The sequence below is a fragment of the Lipotes vexillifer genome, unplaced genomic scaffold (genome assembly GCF_000442215.2).
Source record: "Lipotes vexillifer unplaced genomic scaffold, Lipotes_vexillifer_v1.1 scaffold76, whole genome shotgun sequence".
Lineage (NCBI taxonomy): Eukaryota > Metazoa > Chordata > Mammalia > Artiodactyla > Lipotidae > Lipotes > Lipotes vexillifer.
The window spans coordinates 1,816,620-1,839,038 of record NW_006773751.1 but is presented as its reverse complement, the minus strand read 5'-3'; the positions used below and the strand labels follow the sequence as shown (position 1 = coordinate 1,839,038).

Here is a 22,419-nt window from a genome sequence, read left to right as displayed (position 1 = left end):
GCTGGGCCCGTGAACCATGACCGCTGAGCCTGCGTGTCCGGAGCCTGTGCTCCGCAACGGGAGAGGCCACAACAGTGAGAGGCCCGCGTACCGCAAAAAAAAAAAAACCCACTATGCTAAATGAAAGAAGCCTTACACAAAAAAGTACATATTATGATTCCATGTATATAAAGTTCTAGAACAGGCAAAACCAATCTATGGTAGAAGAATTATCAGAACAGTGGTTACCTTTGTACAATTAGGAGAAAGAACCACCTGGGATGGGGCATGAGGGAATTTTCTGGGGTGACAGTAACGTTCTATATCTTGACATGAGTTTTGGTTACATAGGTATGTGTGTGCATTTGTCAAAATTAATTGAATGTGCACTTCAGATTTGTGCATTTCACTGTATATATACATGTTACCTTAAAAGAAGAACCAAACTAATATTGAACTCTAGTTAATGATATGTATGCTGAAGCATTTAGAAGAAAATTTATTGTCTATAAAATACTCTGAAATGCATCAAAAACATAGATCAATTGATGGATGGACAGAGAAATGGCTAGATATTGATAAAGCAAACAGAGTAAAATAACTAGTGGTAGAATCTAGTGGTAGGGATATAGATGTTCACTGTAAAATTCTTTCAACTTTCCTGTATGTTTACAAATTTTCATAATAAAGTGTTGGAAAAAAACAAACAAAAATTTGCACACCCACATTCACAGCCGCATTTTCGCAATAGCCAAAATATGAAAGCAACCCAACTGTCCACAGATGGATATTTAGATAAACAAAATGCAGTATATACATACAAATATCATTCATTTTTAAAAAGGAAACTCTGACATGTTATAACATGGATGAACCTTGAAGACATTATGCTAACTGAAATAAGCCAGTCTCAAGACAGCTTGTGTATGATTGTATGATTCCATTTACACGAAGTACCTAGAGTAGTCAGATTCATAGACACAGAAAGTAGAATGGTGGCTGCAAGGGGCTGTGGGAAGGGGAGGAATGAGGAGTTAGTGTTTAATAGGTCCAGAATTTCAGTTGGGGAAGATGAAAAAGTTCTGGAGATAAACGGTGGTGATGGTTAAACAATGTAAAAGTACTTAATGACTGTACACTTGAAAATGGTTAAATCTGTGAACTGTACACTTGAAAATGGTTAAATCTGTGAATTTTGTTATGTATCTTTTACCATGATAAAAAAATCAAAAAAAAGTATGCTGCCAAAGCTCATAAGATTTAAATGACTTTCACTATTTTCTCATTCTGCATTAAGTACGAGTTTCTGCTGTAAAGTATTACCATAGGCTTGATTTTTTTTTTTTTGCAGTACGCAGGCCTCTCACTGTTGTGACCTCTCCCGTTGTGGAACACAGGCTCCGGACACGCAGGCTCAACGGCCATGGCTCACGGGACCAGCCGCTCCGCGGCATGTGGGATCTTCCCGGACCGGGGCACGAACCCGTGTCCCCTGCATCGGCAGGCGGACTCTCAACCACTACGCCACCAGGGAAGCCCGGCTTGATTTTTAAATGGTGCTGCCCGTATTAATACAAATGAACATAATTTGACAGTTTAGAATGCATTTCCCAATTATTAGTGTGAATAAACAAAGTTCCTTCAAATTAATATGTTAATCAACTACATAACCAAACTAACATATACTCAAGTGTAGAAAGTTATTTAAGAGGATGCATTTTTTCCTTCCTTTCTTAAATAGAAGCATAAATTGAGCCTTAGTACACTGACTCTGCCTCTAAAACCTTTGGCTTCTGTTAGGTTAGTACTGTCAGTTTTACCAGATTTTGCAGCAGTTTCTCAAACCAAAAGCATGTAAACTGTATTCTGACATGAGCCACAAATTTAAAACAAAGCAAGTGCATAAAGGAATGGAGTCAAGAGAAAGGTGATCTTCTTCAAAGTATTTGAAAGAATCAATAAACATATGGAAAATGGTATAAAATTAGACCTTCAAAAGGACAGAAAGAACTTAACTAAAGTAGCAGCTCAATAAAAGAGGAATTTTTGAGTGTATTAGACAAAAATCTATGGAAAAACCAATGAATTGTATGAATGTTTCTGGGGGGAGTGATGATAGCTGCACTGGAATAATGTCATCTAATTCATTCAAATATTATTATACTGGTACATTTGTTCTAAAACAAATTTAAATTAATGTAAAAGTTTAAAATACTATTTAAGGAACTTCCCTGGTGGCACAGTGGTTAAGAATCCGCCTGCCAATGCAGGGGACATGAGTTCAAGCCCTGGTCTGGGAAGATCCCACGTGCCACGGAGCAACTAAGCCCATGCACCACAACTACTGAGCCTGCGCTCTAGAGCCTGTGCGCCACAACTACTGAGCCCATGCGCCACAACTACTGAAGCCCACGCACCTAAAACCCGTGCTCCGCAACAAGAGAAGACACCGCAATGAGAAGCTCGCCCACCACAAGGAAGACCCAACACAGCCAAAAATAAATTAATTAGAAATAAATAAAATATTATTTAAATATCACTAAGAAGCATGTATTCAGTGTCTACTGTATATGGCACTGATCTGAGAAATAAATTGTGTGACAAGAATTGTGCAGACATAATATGTGCCTGATGATTGATAAGAAATATTCTGTTCATATATTAAGTATACTTTATAAATTATTTAAATCATCCAAGATATTTTCTTGGAAGAACTATAAATATATGGCATGTGTGAAGTTATATTAACTGACTCAAAAAATAAAAATTGAAGCACCATTTTAAAAAATGTATAAGCTTTTAGATCTTCACATTTCATATTATCTACACTTCAATTTCCAAACATTTCTGCAAATGATTAAAAAATTTAATAAAAGCTGTAATTTAAATAAAAAATGAGTAAACAGAACACCATGATGCTATAAACTTGGAACCTATAGCGTCCTGAATAGTAAGTATAACTACAAAACTTTTTTTATTACATGAAATATAGACAGCGTCCTAATTACCATATCAGTAGGAAACACCACGCAATTTTCTTGAATTAGAAATATATGCCTTACTATATCTGTAGCAATTACAACTTAAATAAAAGATACACACCAGGAACTATACTTGTGCATAATAAAATAACTTCATTATAGAATAGGAATATTTTATTTAAAAGGCATTATATATATATATATATATGTTCATGTGCTATGATAGCTATAGATTCAAATCTAAGCATTTTAGGCAATATAATAATTATGTTTATTTCAATATGTGGGAGTGCAAATGTGGCTTATCATGTTATGACTATAATTAAAATTTCTCTATGTGCTCACAAAAAATTTTAAGTGCAATAAATGTAATTTTTAATCATCTCAGGAAAAGACTGAAATTGGACTGAATCTGCTGAATGAACATTTTAAATAAAGTCATATACCATTCCAAAGAATCTTAGGCAATGAGTAATGAAATAATTCAAGCTCAAATATTAGACAAACACCTAGAAGACCAGGATGTCCTTTTAAAATTGTAATTGTTACCCAACTTATTATAGTAGGGAAATGTCTTTTTTCTGATAAAGGGGTTAAAAGTATTTAGCTAGCAACTTAACTTTGAGATTATATACTTTTAATCCATCATCAAAGCTTGCAAACTTGTTTTATTTGCTAGAACTTTAAGTGTCATGAAGCAGTACCCTTTATTTTATTTAGGATGTTAATTTTAAGCTCCCACCTCCCTCACGTGCTTAAATTAATTCATACGAATCCCTGATTAATAATAAAAGGACTTGCCATCAGTATTTAGAGCCCAGCCTGAGTTGTCATGGCTGAAAGGGCAGAAATCTGCTTGGAGCAATGAGAGAACCCAACTGAATTCTGGGCGTCTCAGTCTATGAATGTGTAAGCACTTCATCTGTTCATGGAAACACAAGTGTTCTGGCAGACTTGGGGGAAAGGCAGCTGCATGGGTAACAAACTGGAAGACCTGGGAAACCGTACTATATCAAAGTCACTAAATGACAGAAGCAAGATATTTTACAAGTGTTACTTTTATTTTCACACAAAAATGGTGTTGTTTAGTGCAAGCTATTTGAGTTCTAGACATTTATTTTAACCCTATCATTGTTGCCCAATGATACCTGCAGAGGTCACAGGTGGATTTGACTATTTTATAAAAGAAATTGTTGCAAATCAGAGCACAACAGTAGCAGGGTCGACTGGAAATTGATTATCCTTCTTAAATCCAGTGGTGAAAAGAACACTCTCTCAGACCTGCATTTCCACTTAGCAGTTGTATGTATTGGAACAAGTAAAGTGTACATCTCTGAAATAGTTCCTGTCTGTGAAATAAGGATAACATCTACCTTACAGGGCTGTTGTAAAGACAACACGGTAATAAGTGAAAGTACCTTACAGAGTTGTAAATATGGGGAAAGTACTCTGTAAACTATAACCCACACTGTATAAAATAGTATTATTTGAAAGATGGAGAATTCTAACAGGGATAATATAGTACATACACAATCATTTCCAGTGAAAAAGTGACCGTGAAAAGTTAAGTGGGCTTTTCGTTTCCAGTTCCATATATAAGGAGCTAGGAAGTTGCCACTCCATCTTAACAAACAGAAAAGCTGAAGAGACTGAAAAAATCAACAATTCTTAGATCCATAAGAAAGGGAAACACACAGGGCAAACCACTGCCCCTGAGACTAGAGAGACAGATAGGTGAATTCGACATCCTGGAGCAGAGCCTCACAAGTGGAAACCACCTGGGGAACCAGAGCCAGGTAAGAAAACCTGACTGTAATTAATTAATTGCTGGAGGCACAGTGCAGACAACTCTGAGGGTTAAAAACTCCAAGGGCATCTACTCAATCCCTCTATCCGCACCCCCGCAATAGTGTGAGATTTACTTCTAGGAGCTTGAGAGGTTCCCACAATAAATGTCAGAGAAACATCCCCTCATGATTCTGGCAGGGGAAGGGGAAATTAACCATTCTGAAATATGCCAAAGCTCTATTGTTCTCAAAACCGCCTGCCTTCAGGAGAAACTGGTTAACCAGCACCTAACCTGTTGCGGTATTATCAGAGCCTAACTGACCTGGGGGTTAGGAAAATACCCAACTCCAGTCCACTCTAGCCATTCTGTCCCAACTAAAGGGGGAGGGAAAAAAAAAAAATGAGAAACATTTGTGAGATTCCCAGTCCAGGGGCATAGGCTCACTACAAAACTGAGACCGAACCATAGGACCATAGAACACTTTCTCTCGGGCTTCCCTGATGGCGCAGTGGTTGGGAGTCCGCCTGCCGATGCAGGGGATGTGGGTTCGTGCCCCGGTCTGGGAGGATCCCACATGCTGCGGAGCGGCTGGGTCCGTGAGCCATGGCCGCTGAGCCTGCGTGTCTGGAGCCTGTGCTCCGCAACGGGAGAGGCCACAGTGGTGAGAGGCCCGTGTACCGCAAAAAAAGAAAAAAAAAGGAAAAAACAAACAAAAAAACCACTTTCTCTCCCCAGCACCTCACCACCACATTACTAAGGGCCTATTTATAGCAGTTCCTTTTATCTGATACATCAAGTCCAGCTATCAGTAAAAATTACAAGACAAACCAAAAGGCAAAAAATCCACAAACTGAAGAAACAGAGTAAGCATCAGAATGAAACAGGGCAGAGATGTTGGAATTATCAGGTTGAGAATTTAAAACAACTATGATTAATATGCTAAGGGCTCTAATGAATAAAGCAGGCACCATGCAAGGACAGACAATGTAAGCAGAGAAATGGAAATCCTAATAACCAAAAAGAAATGATAGAGATAATAAAACCACTGTAACAGAGAATTTAAAAATGCCTGTGATGGGCTTATTAGTATACCAGACATGGCTGAAGAAAGAATCTCTGAGTTAGAAGATATATCAATAGAATCCTCAAAAACTGAAAAGTGAAGAGAACAAAGACTGGGGAAAAAAAAAAAAAGAAAACCCAGAACAGAATATCCAAGGGCTATGGGACAAATACAAAAGATACAATGTATGCATAATGGGGATACCAGAAGGAGAAGAAACAGAGAAAGGAACAGATGAATACCTGAAACAATGACTGAATTTCCTCAAATTAATGCTAGACACCAAGCCACATATCCAGGAAGCTCAGAGAACACCAAGCAAAATGCTTCAAAAACTACACTAGGCATATCACTTTCAAATTACAGGAAATCAAAGATAAAGAAAAACCCTGAAAGAAGCCAGAGGAAAAAAAACATATTGCTTATAGAGAAACAAAGATAAGAATTACATCAGACTTCTCCTCAGAAACCATGCAAGCGAGAAGAGAGTGGAGTGACATATTTAAACTGTTGAGGAAAAACCCCTGCTAACCTAGAACTCTGTATCCTGAGAAATTATCCTTCAAAAGTGAAGGAGAAATAAAGACTTTCTCAAACAAATATTGAGGAAATATGTTGCCAATACACCTCCCTTGCAAGAAATGTTAAAAGAAATTCTTTAGAGAGAAGGAAAATAATGTAGGTCAGAAACTGATCTACATAAAGAAAGGAGGAGCATCAAAGCAGGAATAGTGAAGGTACAATAAAAACTTTTATTTTTCCTACTCTTAATTGATCTAAGATAACAGTTTGTTCAAAATAATAGCAACAATGTATTTGATTATACATGCTTATGTATCATATATATCTTATGTGTGTACTAATATACAAACACGCATATATAGTATGCATATATACATGCTTATGTATGCTTTTATGTAAGTGAAATGAGTGACAGCAATGATACAAGGGACAGGAGGGAGGAATTAGGAATATTTTGTTTTTATAAGGCACTCACACTACCCATGATGGTATCATGTTATTTGAAAATGGACTTAGATTAGTTATAAATGTATATTGCAAACTCTAGGACAACCACTATAAAAGGTCAAAAAAAGCATAACTGATATGCTAAGAAAGGAAAGAAAATGGAATCATATTAAATGCTCAATTAAAACCACAAAAGGCAGGAAAAGAGTGGAAGGCAAAAACAGGAACAAAGAATAAGGGCAACATATAGAAAACAGTAACAAATATGGTAAATATTAATCCAACTATATCAGTAATCACTTTGAATGTCAATGGCCTAACTGTACCAATTAAAGACAGATTGTCAGAGTGGATCAAAAACACAACCCAACAATATGCTGTCTATAAGAAACCTACTTGAAATATATAGGCACATATAGATTAAAAGTAAATGGACAGACAAAAAAATACCATGCTAACACACAACAGGAAAACAGGATTAGCTATATTAATTTCAGTCAGAGCAAACTTCAAAGTAAGTAAAGTTATGAGAGATAAAGAACGGTATTACATAATGATAAAGAGGTCAATTCTCCAAGAAGATGTAACTATTCTTAACGTGTATGTACCTAACAAAAGAGCATCGTTCATGGATGGCAGGAATACAAGATGGCACAGCCATTATGGAAGACAATTTGGTGGTTTCTTAATAAACTAAACATACTCTTACCATACCATCTACAAATTGTACTCTTTGTTATTTACCCAAAGGAACTGAAAACTTACGTCTACACAAAACATGCCCATGGATGTTTATAGCAGCTTTATTCATAATTGCCAAAACTCAGAGGCAACCAAGAAAAGTCCTCAGGAGGTGAATGGATAAATAAACTATGGTACGTCTAGACAATGGAATATTATTTGGTGCTGAAAGGAAACGAGCTCTCAAGCCATCAGATATGGAGGAAACTCAAATGCATATTACTAAGTGAAAGAAGCCAATCTGAAAAGACTACATACTATGCGATTCCAACTATATGGCCTTCTGGAAAAGGCAAAACTATGGAGACAACCAAAAGATCAGTGGTTGCCAGGGGAGTGGGGGATATTAATATTCAGAGCACATAGGATTTTTAGGGCAGTGAAGGGTCTGTATGATACAGTAATGATGAATATTTCATTATACATTTGTCCAAATACATAGAATATACAACACCAAGAGGAACCGTAAAGTAAATTATAGACTTTGGATAATGATATATCAATGTAGGTTCATCCTTGGTTTAAAAAAAAAAAGTACCATGTTAATAATGTTGGGTCATATGGGAAATCTCTGTACCTTCCTCTCAAATTTATTATAAAACCTAAAACTGCTCTGCTCTTAAAAAAAAAAAAAAAAAAACTAAGTCTTTACAAAATACAGTTGTGGTTTCTTCATTTCTTCATTATATCATCCTCCTTCATTCATATTATTCACTAAGGATAATCAAGACAGCTAACATTCGAGTGCTTGGCATGTGTGTTTCAGGTACTGCTTGAGTGCCTTATATACTCAAAACAATTCTGACACAGGTACTATTATTATTCCCATTGTACACATTAGGAAACTGAGACAGAATAAACTTGACAAAGGTCATATAGCTAGGAAGTGACAGTGCTAGCACTCAGACCCAGGTAGTCCAGCTCATCACCATTATACTATGCTGCTTCTGCTTATTCATTCATTCAATCATTCATTCACTCATAATTCATCAAATCTTTATTGAGCATATGGAATACACCAAGAGCTCTGACAGAAACATTTTCAAGAAGGAAGATCTCAAAACATTTACCCAGGAAGCTACTAAAGGAAATGCTCCTTCAAAACCAGGAAATAAATAAAAGAGGACGCTAGTGGAGGAGACACTCCATCAAACCACAGACGTAAACAATAAAAGATGCAGACCTGGGATCCACAAAACAGAAAAATCCAGGAAAAAGGAGAAGAGAATTCCAAAGACAGTGGTAAAGCATAATCCCAGAATGACATCTATGTGAGAGGCCTAGAGAACAACCAGTCCAGTTTAGAGATGAAGAAGGATGGAGGGTTCCAGAGGGATATTTGCTAAAACACCCATGTGATTGATTACCCGATGCGCTTGACTGTACAGAGAAGACCTCTACTGGGCAATCTGAGGAAAGAATTGCAATAGGAACATAGAAGACCAAGGAAAAAAAAAAAGAGGCCATTATTAACCTTAAGAAAATCAAAATGTTGTACCATGGTATGTAGATTGCATTATTCATAATTATATAATTTATTCATTCCCTTTCCACCCTTGCCTTGCTTCCCTGCAACCAAAGCAGACTTCCTACTATAGTGACCTGGGGCTTGGCCTTGTGACTTGTTTTAGACAAAGGAATGTGAGTAGATGTGACACATGCTACATCCAAGGAAAGCTTTAAATGTATTTGTGGGGTCTGGTTCTATCTGCCTTTATTGTCTGCCCCATATAGGGTCTATCCACTGGGATTAGATCTCAGAATGAGAAGACACATGAAATCAAGATGAACTGAGCACAAACAAGGCTAGTAGAAGCCAGCAGAGTCTCAACTGTTTCCAAGGCTTTTGAAATATGAGCAAGAAATAAATGTTGTTAGCCACTGAAATTTGGGGTTTTGTTTGTTTTGTTTTTACTACAGCAAAAGCTGACTAATACACATAGTACAGTCCGTAGCTCAGCAACAAACAATATTTACATAGTCATAATAATATAGTTACATTGTAATCATAATTGACTATATTACATTAATTGTAGTATAATTTGTAATAATAATAAAAACACTGATATAATAGAGATGCAATCAGAAAACTGACACTAAAAATTGTGATATAACTATGTTAAGAGGGTGGGGAGAGAGGGGGGGAAGCTGAGTAAAAGAGCTAAATCCTAATATAACATAGAAGAAAATCAATAATGTTTAGATTTGCAAAACCAAGAGATACAAGTATATTATTTAGAATTATGTGGGTAAATTGCAAAAGAAACAACTAAAAGCACTGAAAGTTTTTGCCTCAAGGGAACTAGAATCAAATGTGAGAAGGATGCAGATAAGGGAGTACATTTTTTGTTGTAAGACTTATAGTACTATTTGATTTCCTCTGAACTATCTACATGTATTAACTTCATAAAAATCTTAACTCATGTGCACAAACATTAAAAACGACAATAAAATCAAGAGAAGCAATCGTGCCTGACTGACTAAAATAAAATGTATTCTGATGCTGAAAGGCAAAAGAAAACCCAAGTGGGAATCAGAAGAGCCGGTGTTACTGTTTCACAATCTGGCTTCCACTTTTCTCTAGCGACATCTTTCTTGACTCCATTCATTATTTATAGGAGAACAAACTTTACTGTAGAATTACAGTCTTACATTTTCAGTTCCAGATGTCACTGAAAATATATTATAGGAAAGATGCTGCCTAAAAGTGAGATAATATTAAGGGCTAACCTGTACAGAGAGCCCTCAATTAACAGAAGTTGATCATCTACTCTACGCATCATCTACAATCACTGCATGTCCTCTTCCTAACAATTGCCACCTTCTGGTCATTTTGATCATCTTCACTGCATTATCAAAGAATGAGAAAAATGATTAAAAGTGATTAGTAAATTTTGCTCCTTTTTAAACAACTATAATTCAGGGACAGTTTAAGCTCAATATGTGAACAGTTTTATTCACAAAATAAATAAATTAATAAGTAATATATTTTACAAAATAATTTAGTATAGGATCCCTTTAAATAGCAGGCCTGCATTTAAATGACTGGATTTACCAAAATTTTGACAGTTTTCTAGAAATACAGTTACTGGGCAAAGGATAATATACTTGTTTCAGGTATAATGATAGAAGATACTAAAGCTATTTACAAATAGTTTAATATTACCTATAGATTTCACATAAATATGTTAATAGTCTCTCCCTTTAACATGAACAAATGTAAGTTATTTTCCTGCTGCAAGTTTCAGCTAGTAACTTCTATAATGGACAGAAATATGATGGATACAGATACAGAAAGTATCTTAACTGGGTGATACCATCTCATTTAGATATTCTGATATACTCTTAACCATAATGTGGTTTGAGTTGTAGTTCAGAGGCCTGCTGTGTAGGAAAAAAGCACTGGGGCAGAACAACAAAGCATAAGAAAATAATTAACAGGACATGTTTTTCATACCTCTTCATCTTTCATATTCACATCCACGTTTTTTGATTTGAAGACTTTGGTTATATGGTCAATGTTGTTTTCCCTGCAGTAATCAAATATGTTTTTGTCTTCTTCCCTAATTAGAGTAAAAAAACAATAGTGTTTGTCTTACTAGGTAATACATAAATGTTACGTATTTTTAATACAATCTGTTTGCTGCAAACATTAATGGAATCTGTTTTTATAAATAATTTTACATGAACAATACTGGACTTTCAGTAAGACGTAATACATCCAATCTCTGAAAAGACTAAAGTTCCTAGCAACTATAATTATACAGAAGAGCTTCATCTGCTTTAACAAGTTACACTAGTACAGTAATATAACATCTTGAGTAGATTTTCTCAGTGCTCTTTCTCTCCCCAGTTACTTTTATACACTGACAGGCACATATATCCTCTGACTCAGAATTTTCAATTGTAGCACTGCAGTGAGAAGGTCATTTACTGTTGCCTGTACAGAGGTAGCAAAAGACCAGGACACAGCTTACTACTTCTCTTACAGAATAACAGAATGATAAGTTGGTTGCTATCCAAGTTTTTAAGAAATTACACACACAACACGAACATATATACACACACACTGAAGTAATTTTCTTAAGGGAAAGATAATTAGAGCATCACCAAATTCAGAAGTCCTTCATGAGATAATAAAAAAGACTGGGAAGCACAGTATGTACTCAGCACTATTCTAAGCATATCAATGTACTAATTCACTTAATCTTATCCAACAGCTGCTTCACTTCACAGATAAAGAAATAAGGTAAGGAGAGGTTATATGACCTGTCAAATGGCATCACATTTATCAAGGGCAGAATAAGAGCTAGAACTCACTCAGATCAACTGATTTTGCATATAGGCCATTTTTCTATTATATCAAGCTACATCTCAATTAGTAAGCTGTAGTCTCTTCCAGAATCTAAAGCAGAAGTTCTTAACATGAGGTCTATGAGTTCTCTAAAATAGTATACAGAATTACCTGTGCAAATGCATAATGCATTTTTCTGACTGTGTTGGCAGTGGGTAGGTGGGGAAGGGGGAAGTAGCTTCAGTGAGGTTCTCAAAAGGATCTGTGATTCCCAAAAGATCAGTAATTTGGAATATTAATAATGAAACTGTTCTACACTTTCTAAACAGGCATAAAATAATGCAATTTGAGTTTCAAACATTATAACTAGTATATTCTACAACCTGTAAGGCCATAGCTTCCATTCATCAGAAAAAAAGCATCTGACCATAGGAGTCCTTCTATCTTAAAAGCCAATACCTTATACCCTATAAAACGTTATTTCTAGGGGGCTTCCCTGGTGGCGCAGTGGTTGAGAATCCGCCTGCCGATGCAGGGGACACGAGTTCGTGTCCCGGTCCAGGAAGATCCCACATGCCGCAGAGCGGCTGGGCCGGTGAGCCATGGCTGCTGAGCCTGCGCATCCGGAGCCTGTGCTCCGCAACAGGAGAAGCCACAACAGTGAGAGGCCCACGTACCGCAAAAAAAAAAAAAAAGTTATTTCTAGTCATAGGTAATTAACTTAAAACACACTACTTTGGCATTAACAGTCTAAGCCTTCCTTACGCATGTCATGTATTTAATTGAGCACCTACTACACGCAAGGCACTGGACAAGATTCTGTTGATAAGAGATGATAAGGATAAGCAAGAAACTCTGCATTCAATACATGTACAGTATGGTTGAGATGATAAAAATCTATATACCATTAACATAAGGTAAAATTGGATTTTTAAAAAGGTCTATCAGAATACAGAGGAGAAACAGCCTGCTTCAAGCTGGAGAAAATGAGCTAAGTTTCCAGGAAAAAAATCATGTTTTTTAAAAAAATAGGGTCTCTTGAAAATGTTCTTTTGCAAAAGAGAAAATGCTTTTCCAGATCACTTATTCTGGAAGAAAATAGTGAAGTCTGAGGCCAAAACCCCTGAAAGGAGAAGTCTGATTTTTTAAATTAAGGCTGCATATAATAGTATTTTAGCTATATTTAACTATCACAAAAAATACTTTCTATGAAAAAGTGCATTCAGCATTCTGACTTGGGAAAGAGAGGGACCTATTTTCCTTCAATACAATAACAGAGACCCCTCTAAATCAAGAGGCAGAAACTTCAACTGTAAGAGAAAGTATTGCGTCATTTTAAGTCATAATAAAAAATACACTACTCACCAATTGTTTTGGATTTGAAAATAATGGGGAGTTGGTGGTGGGACACAGAAAGGAAAGTATGGAGGATCCTTGGGATGTAGGTTACCCATACCCAGTAAAATGCAAGAATAATTCAGAGATGGGAGGACCTTCTGTGTGGTCCTTTTTCCTTAATTCCAAATGTGCACGTACACTTATGCCATAAGCAATATTATTTAAAATGTTTATATTGCTTAATATATTCTCAATGTTTCTTATATGTATCATTTATATCAATTATTTTGTTTTGGTATGTGAATTTTTTGGAGGTCGGGGCACTTTTTCATCTGTATACCTGCTTATCAACTGCAGTTTATCATTGCTAAGTATGTTAGGCACACAGAGGTATTTATAAAATACTTCAGGGTAGAGTACACAATGTAAATTAAATATAAAATGGGAAAGTCAATAAAAGTCACCACAAATGTGCTACAAAGCTGTGTGACTAATATTACAAAATATTAAGTGATACTCTTGGGCTTAGTTGTTAAATATAGTTATCTATCCCCACTTCAAGTTTTAACTATCTTACTTGCCAGTAACCAAGCTGTCTTTATACAACATCACCACCTAGTGGCCAAAATGGAGAAATATCTGGAGTAACATCTTTCCGTTATCTCCTTTCTTGCCCCCAACAAGATTATGTACAATACACAAATCATATTGTCTTTTTCCCTCTGTATTTCCCAGTTAATACAGTCTTCCACAGGCAATTTTTCTCTGTATATCTATACTTAAACGAAACAACAGGTGTAAACAAATTCAACCATTACTAAATACGGTAGAGCCTTAATAAATGTTAGTGCCCTTCTACATCTTCTCACTTTATCTTCCCTTCTCTTTTGATTGTTACCCGGTTATCTTTTTCCTTCTCTCTGATGAATGTGAGTGACAAAATTATCATATCCACTATCTACAGATGAGTATGAATTATTTTCATGATGCTACCTACCCTCAAGAACACCCCATATTATCATAGCACAGGACTCTCTTTAGATTACTCCAAATTTCCTAAAATTGACAGAAAATACATTTATCTGAATGAAAAACACCACTGGCTTTCTTTGAAATTCTTTTGAAATATAAGGGTACACACTTGTGGAAGAGAAGGATGGTGTTTAAGTATAGCTGTCTTTCATCAGAATCACGGGAAGAAGAGATTCTTGCCCACTCCTAAAAATGCTATCTGCATCACTTTCTACAAAGACTGCATTTTCCTGTCAAAAGACTATTTCAGAGAGTTAGCCCTCTAAAGATGGCAAGCCATCTAAAGTCCATTTAACTACTTTTCATCTACTTCACAGAATTAAAAAACACATTTATGGGGCTAGCTCAGAAATCTAACTATTTAATAGACACATTCAGTAAACACTTCAATTCAATTCATGTATTTATCAAGCAACTGGCAATCAAATATAAAAACAGTATTCCAGTAAACAGACAAAAAGTATTTATTGAATGAATGAAAACACAAAGAAGGGTAAGCCAATACTTAAACAAATATAAACGAATGCCACAAATTCCTCAAATCAAGGAATGTGCACCTGCGGGCTCTTGGGGGTACAGAAAGACCCAAAAGAATATGCAGGAATGGAAAATTTTAATAGAATCAATTTCAGCTAAACTTCTAAATAAACACATTCTTTCCTAAACTGATCTACCTGAAAAAGTTCCTGTGGTAAATATTTCATCGCCATTCCCCTTTTCAACATTCCCCCTGCTCAACCATTCTCCTAGTTCATAAAAGAAAAGCACACACCTTTCGCCATACTATGGTATACTTCTAGGAAACATAACCAAAAGACTTTACTAAGATTTAGCAAATGACTATTAATTAAATCTGTTACTCTTTTGCTTAAACGTACTCTGTTTAACGAATATACAGACCGGCCCCCCACAGTCAAAAATAACTGTTAATGGTTAATCCACCAACTAACTTTACAGTCAGCCCACGGTATCTGGGGGTTCTCCATCTAAGGATTCAATCAGCCGTGGATTGTGTAGTACTGTAGCACATATTTTGTGAAAAAATGTAAGTGAACATGCGCAGATCAAACTCATGTCATACAAGAGTCCACTGTGCTAGGAAAGGTTTGGGAAAAAAAATTAATCCCAGGTTGTACTTCCCCAAGATATAAACTGTCCATGGCACCAAATAAAGGGACAATTTTGGTGAAAAACTGGTTTTGGGAAGCCCTCCTACAACTAAGGTTAGAGGATGGAAGAGGTAAAATAAAACAAAAAAGACCTGATGCTAGGACTTCCCTGGTGGCACAGTGGTTAAGAACCCACCTGCCAATGCAGAGGACATGGGTTCAATCCCTGGTCTGGGAAGATCCCACATGCCGTGGAGCAACTAAGCCCGTTAACCACAAATATTGAGCCTGCACTCTAGAGCCCATAAGCCACAACTACTGAAGCCCACGTGCCTAGAGTCCATGCGCCACAACAAGAGAAGCCACTGCAATGAGAAGCCCACGCACCACAATGAAGAGTAGCCCCCGCTCACCACAACTAGAGGGAGCCCGTGAGCAGCAATGAAGACCCAACGCAGCCAAAAATAAATTAAAAAAAAAAACAATGCTGAACTCTGTCTCATTCTAATAAAATATTCATCTGTTAAATAAACTATTTTTAACATTAAGACACATTTCCAATAAAATTTTAAGACACGTTTCCAATAAAATTTTACTTATGCTTAATAATTATTTAACAAAATGTATAATGAATGTTGATCAGCTGTATAGAAATGTTATAATTCAAATGAGAAAAATTTAATGCTTAAAGCCTCTGCATCACAGAAAATTAAAATTTTAACAATTCCAACTTAATACATATTTCTGTTGCAAAGAATTGATAGTGTACTAAGACTACACAAAAATATATTGCTTTAAAATAAAATTGTGTGGGAGAAGTACAATTAAAGGAGAAAAAGGAATGATGTAAAATTTCTAACTATTAAAGACCTTATTCTATATTTTAAAATCAAGATCAGAATTTTATTTATTTTAATTAAACTTTCTATTTCAAGACAATTAAAGCTTCATGTACAGTTGTAAGAAATAATACAGAGAGCTGGTAGTATTTTCCCAGTTTCCCTCAATGGTAACATGTTGATGTGTTTTTAAAAATGGATTTCATTATAGTATTTAGATTCTACTGGATACATCTAAAAACAGTAATCTATTTTAAAATTCCATTATTTACAAAATGCCAGAAATTATGCCCTTTGCAATTATTTAGATTTTTAAATAAAAATTTTAGATGCTATCATAAAAATATAAAAGGGAATAAATAGTCTTCCAAAATTTTCTTAGGAACTACATCAGCAAAGGTTTTTAAAATATCACTGCTCTAACTCAATATTCTATAAAGTAGAGGCCCAAACCAAGGAGTGGGCCCTTCAACCAAGGATGATCAAAGAAGGTGTTACAGAAGAGTTGACATCACAACCTAGCCTTGAAGGATAAACTGACAACCCAGCTAAGTTACTGAAGGATCCTGAAGAACAGAAGAAAAGGAAAAGCACAACAAAATGAGGTGTTCAGGGGAACTGCAAGCAACTGGTTACGGCAGGGTGTTGGGAGATAAAGTTAAAGGGATAAGGTGGACAACAGATCACAAAGAACCTTCTTGGTACACTGCATATAACGTAAGTAACAAATGTTAGTAACAAATTATTTGGGGAACAGAATATTTATCCACCTTTCAAAACCTGGAGTAAAGGGTAGTAAAATTGTCCTCTTATTTAGCTAAACAAACTAAATAAAAGCTACTAATGAGAGGAGAAAAGAATGTCTCCTAGATAACTTGAACAGCTACCTGATTCAGACACTAACCATAACACATCTAAAAAAACAAAACAGTGAGACAATGACCACGAGCAGGAGGTAGCAATGGTTAGCAATGAACCATAGGAGGAAGCAAAAATCTGTGAAGCCAATTTTGAACACTGCCCCAAAGAAACAATTAATCGAAGGCAAAAAGACATTCTGAGGTATTTCTCTGCTGGGAGACAGTCTGTTCTAGAGGCACCATTAGGACTTTGGCTAAAGCAAATCTAAAAATAATTCCCCCGGGCTTCCCTGGTGGCACAGTGGTTGAGAGTCCGCCTGCCGATGCAGGGGACATGGGTTCGTGCCCCTGGTCTGGGAAGATCCCACATGCCGCGGAGCGGCTGGGCCCGTGAGCCATGGCCGCTGAGCCTGCGCGTCCGGAGCCTGTGCTCCGCAATGGGAGAGGCCACAACAGTGAGAGGCCCGTGTACTGCAAAAATAAATAAATAAATAAATAAAAATAATTCCCCTTCTCTCACTCTATTTAACATTCACAAATGGTCACCTGTCTTTCTGGGTTCCTCAATACTCAGGCTGAGGATACACAGGGTATCAAAGCATTTGGATCACTATAAAGGTATATATTGGTAAATAAATAAGCCATTTAGTTTACACGTCCGTTTCAGATAAATTTTATTACTGTTACATTGTTTCTGAGGGTCTGGTCATCTATGTGCCTTTTATTTAGATCTTTGAGATTGAAGAATGGACCCTGACCTTTTGGCTTCACCAAAAAGCCACTCTGTGAAGCTCCTTAGGAGCCAATCTTTCAAGGATGAAAGCCTGCCCATGTCTTACAAAATTCAGCAGTACTGTTGGTGAATACTACTTCTTTGTAGGAATTTAAGTTCCTAATTTATTTGTTGGATGTGTGACCAGAAGTTGTCAATCAGAAAGGTAAAGGGTTATTACTCTTCTGTTCAAATACAATGTTAGGAAACAATGATATCATCTCACTGATCTCATTTGACTATGATTTCCAACATCCTACTATGTACGCCAGATACAAAGCACAAAGCCTATTGTTGATTCTTTTTTATACAACCTTGATATACAGTTGGCCTTTGAACAATGTAGGTTTGAACTGTGCAGGTCCACTTATACGTGGATATTTTTCAATAGTAAATACTATAGTCCTACACATTCTATGGTTGGTTGAATCCACGGATGCAGAGGAACTGTGGATATGGAGGGTCAACTATAAGTTATACTTGGATTAACCCGCACCTTGTTCAAGGATCAACTGTATAGATATATATAAAATCTTTATTTTATATATACAGATATAAAATCTTTATACAATTTTTGATATGACTATAAACCATTAATATTTTAGAAGTTGAGATAAAATGTCTACAAAAAAATTAAGCTACCCTCTGTATTTTTTAAAAAAGCATGTTTTAATTTACAAATATAAAAAAATACAGGCATATTTTAATTTTACTTACAGCTCTTTCTCTCCCTGAAAGAATCTATTCTTACTCAAAGGTTTTTAAGGAAGCTGGTGTAAGGAGCAAAGCAGGTAAAGTCAACTCCTAACTTAAGGATTAAATAGTAGTCATAGTTGTCATACTTAGCATATTAAAAAATCTCCACTTTTAATTAATACCTAATTAAAATTTTAGATGTTAGTATCACCTTATAAAACACTGTTTTCGAGTCTCAATCTTATCAAAGACCATAAATGAGAGTCTATACTATGATCCTCAGGTAAATTTTTACAAATAGCACCTCCTTTCTGAAACACTTTGGTCTTAAGTCCTGAAAGAGACAAAACACTGCTTCAGCAGTAACAATGCTCGAGAAGCCTAGCAATGAGATCAAAGCACTAAGAAAGTGCTTTATGTTGTTTGTTAAGTTGTTCTTAAAATAATTCTTGAAATCCTAGGTACCAAATAAACACCTAGAAATTGTTTACTAAGTTGGCATATTTCACTGACAACTTGGTAAACACAAATTTTTTTCATATTTTTAACATCTCTGATGGATCTTATAACCTTCAGCATCTTACAATTAATTAGTGACTTTCTTTTTCCTAATGGTATTTAAATAATGGTGTTCTAAAACCAATGGTGTTTTAATCAGTAAAGTAATAAGGGAGGTTCCAAATACACAGTGGCAAATGGATAAGTGAATGAGAGAATTCATATACATTGAATCACAATCCTCCCACTCAGAGTGTTACTATATCCGCACTTGGTTTCAGATAGTTATAGGAAATAACCAGTTGGTTTTCCCACTTCCTATTATGTGGTAATGGCAACATCTTTCACCAAGTAATAACTATTTTCAGACTGCGTTGTATATGTAATGTATTTAGTTCTAGGACCATAAAATTCTTAAAAGCCTCAAATAAAAAGTTCTATTTACTATCTTACTTATGTTGATAAGGGTCCCTTCAAATGAAACCACTTACATTTTAAAATATTTTTCTCATATTTTTTCAAACGAGCAATGACAAAGGAAAGATCAATGCCCCAGGTACTTCTTGTAGATAACCTGTTATACTGGAAAAGTTATTTAGGCATAATTTATAAAAATACTAGTTACTAAAAATGCATTTTCACCTGTTAAAACCTGGTTAACTCTAAAAAAGTCGATTGAAAATTTCTGATACTCTAAATGTCCATGAGAAAAAACATAGTTCAGTTCTGATCAATCCCTCTAAAACCAGTGCCCACATCAGAAAAATCTATAGAATCCCTTGGCTACAGAGATGAGTTACATTCTCAACCATTAAGGTAAGTCTAAAATCAATAAAAACAATTAATCTAAGGGAAACATCATCATCAGTATATTGATAAATGAAAGACTACAGTCTCTAATTTTACCAGTGAAGCACATTTTTAAAAACACTAAATGGAAAAGAAATTTAATTAAAAATGTAAACTGAAGATACTCACTATATTAATATAATAACAACTATCAAATTCAATTTCAATAATTGGAGATTACAATGATTCCTCAAATATCTCAGAAGCAGTACAGTGTAACAGTTAAGAGCAGAGTTACTAACCATGTGACCTTGGACAAGTAACCTAACCTCTTTGAGTCTCAGTTTCCTCATCTGTAAAACAGGGATATTAATAATACCTACATCTCACAGGATCATTCTGAAGGTTAAGTGGAATAATATTATATAACACATGTGGTATAGTTACTAGCATACAATAAGTGGTCAATATATATTAGCTGACATTTCTATTACCTTAAGATTTTAGCATATATTTTAAGCTGGAGTCATTTTTCATATTCATATAACACTCTCCATCAATTTACCTAACAAATATTAATTGGACCTTCAAGGAAATAAAAATAGGCTAATTGGTTGGAGCAGAGTGAACAAGTTGGGAGGGGGAAATTGGCATTAGATGAGACAATGAGGGGCCCTGCAAGACATGTTAAGGATTTTAAAATTCTATCCTAAGTGCTATAGGAAATCATTACAGGATTTTATGCAGGAAAGTGCTATGAGATTTGAGTTATAAATCTGGGGAGGAGACAGAAAAGGAAGTGAGGAATCCAGTTTGCAAATCGTTCTGTAGTGTCCTGGCCAAGAGAAGATGGCTGTTTTGAGTAGTGATGGTAATGCAAAAGGCATGATAGCAGTGATAATGAGAAGCAGATGAATTTGGATTATTTTGAACATGAAGGAAACAGAATTTCTGATGTGTTAGGAGATGTGAGAGAGAAGACCAATACGACATATAGACCTAGGAATGACGTACTTTACATGAAATACTGTTAAAAATACTTATCTAATGAATATATAAAATTTTATAGTAGGTAAAAATTTTAAAATAAAAACCATGTAATTAATGTAACAATGCCTTTCTCACACAGAACTCAAACTTCAATAAACACCAGCATTTATTAATACATACAATGCAATCAGCAAAGACCTCATAAATTGAAAAGCAATGAAATGAACCAAAATTGCTTGCTTTCAGCATTGAGAGAATAGCTGGTAACAATTCAATGGGAATTAAGAAGATGACTTTGTCTATCACACAAAACTTACATCTTTGCTAACACTTTTAAAATATCTTTCTTTAAATATATCTGTAAAGCATTTTAATAGGAGAAAACATTTATTTATATTATCTGTAACACATATAACCACCTTTTATTATAACATAGTATATCCATAGCTTAAACAAGACTAAGTGCTTAGCATTTCATAGGTACTATATACGGATAAGGATATAAGAAAGAGAAAAGGAAAAGATTAGAAGGGGTAGAGTGAGGAAAAGGATGATGCGAAAGGAAAAAGAAAGAAGAGAAGCAGAGAGGAAGAGAAGATGATGGTTTTAGTTGATGAATGACCTCTTGTTCAGAAAGGGCTGTTGATCTGCAAACAGGTAGATCTGCCTATATGCTTGGTTGGCATCATGACGCTGAGCACACAGGAGCTAAATAAAGCACGCAAGAAAAGGGTGAATATGAGAGCCAGGAGACTCTTAAAACAGTTATTGTTTATGTCAAGACCTGCTCATCCCAAGGGACCCATTTTCACATAATCTATAATTATCTCTTCGCTTTAATCGCCTTGTCATTCCTGAGGCTCTCATGGGCACTGGAAGAGGAAAAGCTCATTAACTAAACCTTTTCTCCTCTCTCCAGCCACCCATGGCTTTTAATTGCTTGGTGTGTTATTATCTAGGAGTGCAACTGGGATCATTTTCATAAGAAAGGGAGTAGAGAGAAGGAAGGGAGCCATGAGTCCCTGAGGTATGCACCACAGACAAACCTTTGCTTTCTCAATTATTTATGCCAGCTGAGGTTTTACAGGCTGAATAAATCCATAACTCAAGTTCATTCTGAGCAGTGACATTCTCAAGGGGGAGTTGCCCACTTGCCTATACACTCTTGTGCAGACCTCAAAGAATAACCAGAATGTAACAAGACATATGTCATCCATTTTATCACCTATCACCAAAGTGTTAACACAATGTTGATCATAGGCAACACAGTGAAACAGGGAAGGATTTCACTACTACCAGCCAAACAGATAGAGGGAAGCAGGATAATCTTTTTGGTGCTAAGGACAGTGGTATCAATAGGACAGTAGTATCCCAGAATGACTCAGCCTACTAAAAGCATAAAAATCCAAATACTCAACTTTTTAAATACAAAATATGTGTAATACATACTCTTGGTGTTTCAGACTCTTAAATAGATTTGTTAAAAACAGGTTGTTAACAATGTGAAGCTTTGAATAAATAACTAAATGAAATTTTATACTATTTGATTCTATTAGTCACATTAAACCATGTAAACCAAAGCTATGTTGTAGCTTTTTCTCCAATCACATCTCTTTCAGGAAAATTTTAGAGTACAATTTATGTGTAAGTGACTGGATTTTATGCTACTTTTATTTCAGT

The 22,419-nt window shown here is 35.6% G+C and overlaps 1 protein-coding gene across 1 annotated transcript in view; it reads right to left on the bottom strand.

Moving 5' to 3' along the window:
* Nucleotides 1–22,419, bottom strand: part of ACBD6 (acyl-CoA binding domain containing 6) — a 228,953-nt gene that overhangs the window by 129,574 nt on the left and 76,960 nt on the right. The window contains exon 5 of the mRNA XM_007448515.1: nt 10,980–11,085. Coding sequence (XP_007448577.1) covers nt 10,980–11,085 — 106 coding nt within the window. The remainder of the gene's footprint in view (nt 1–10,979; nt 11,086–22,419) is intronic.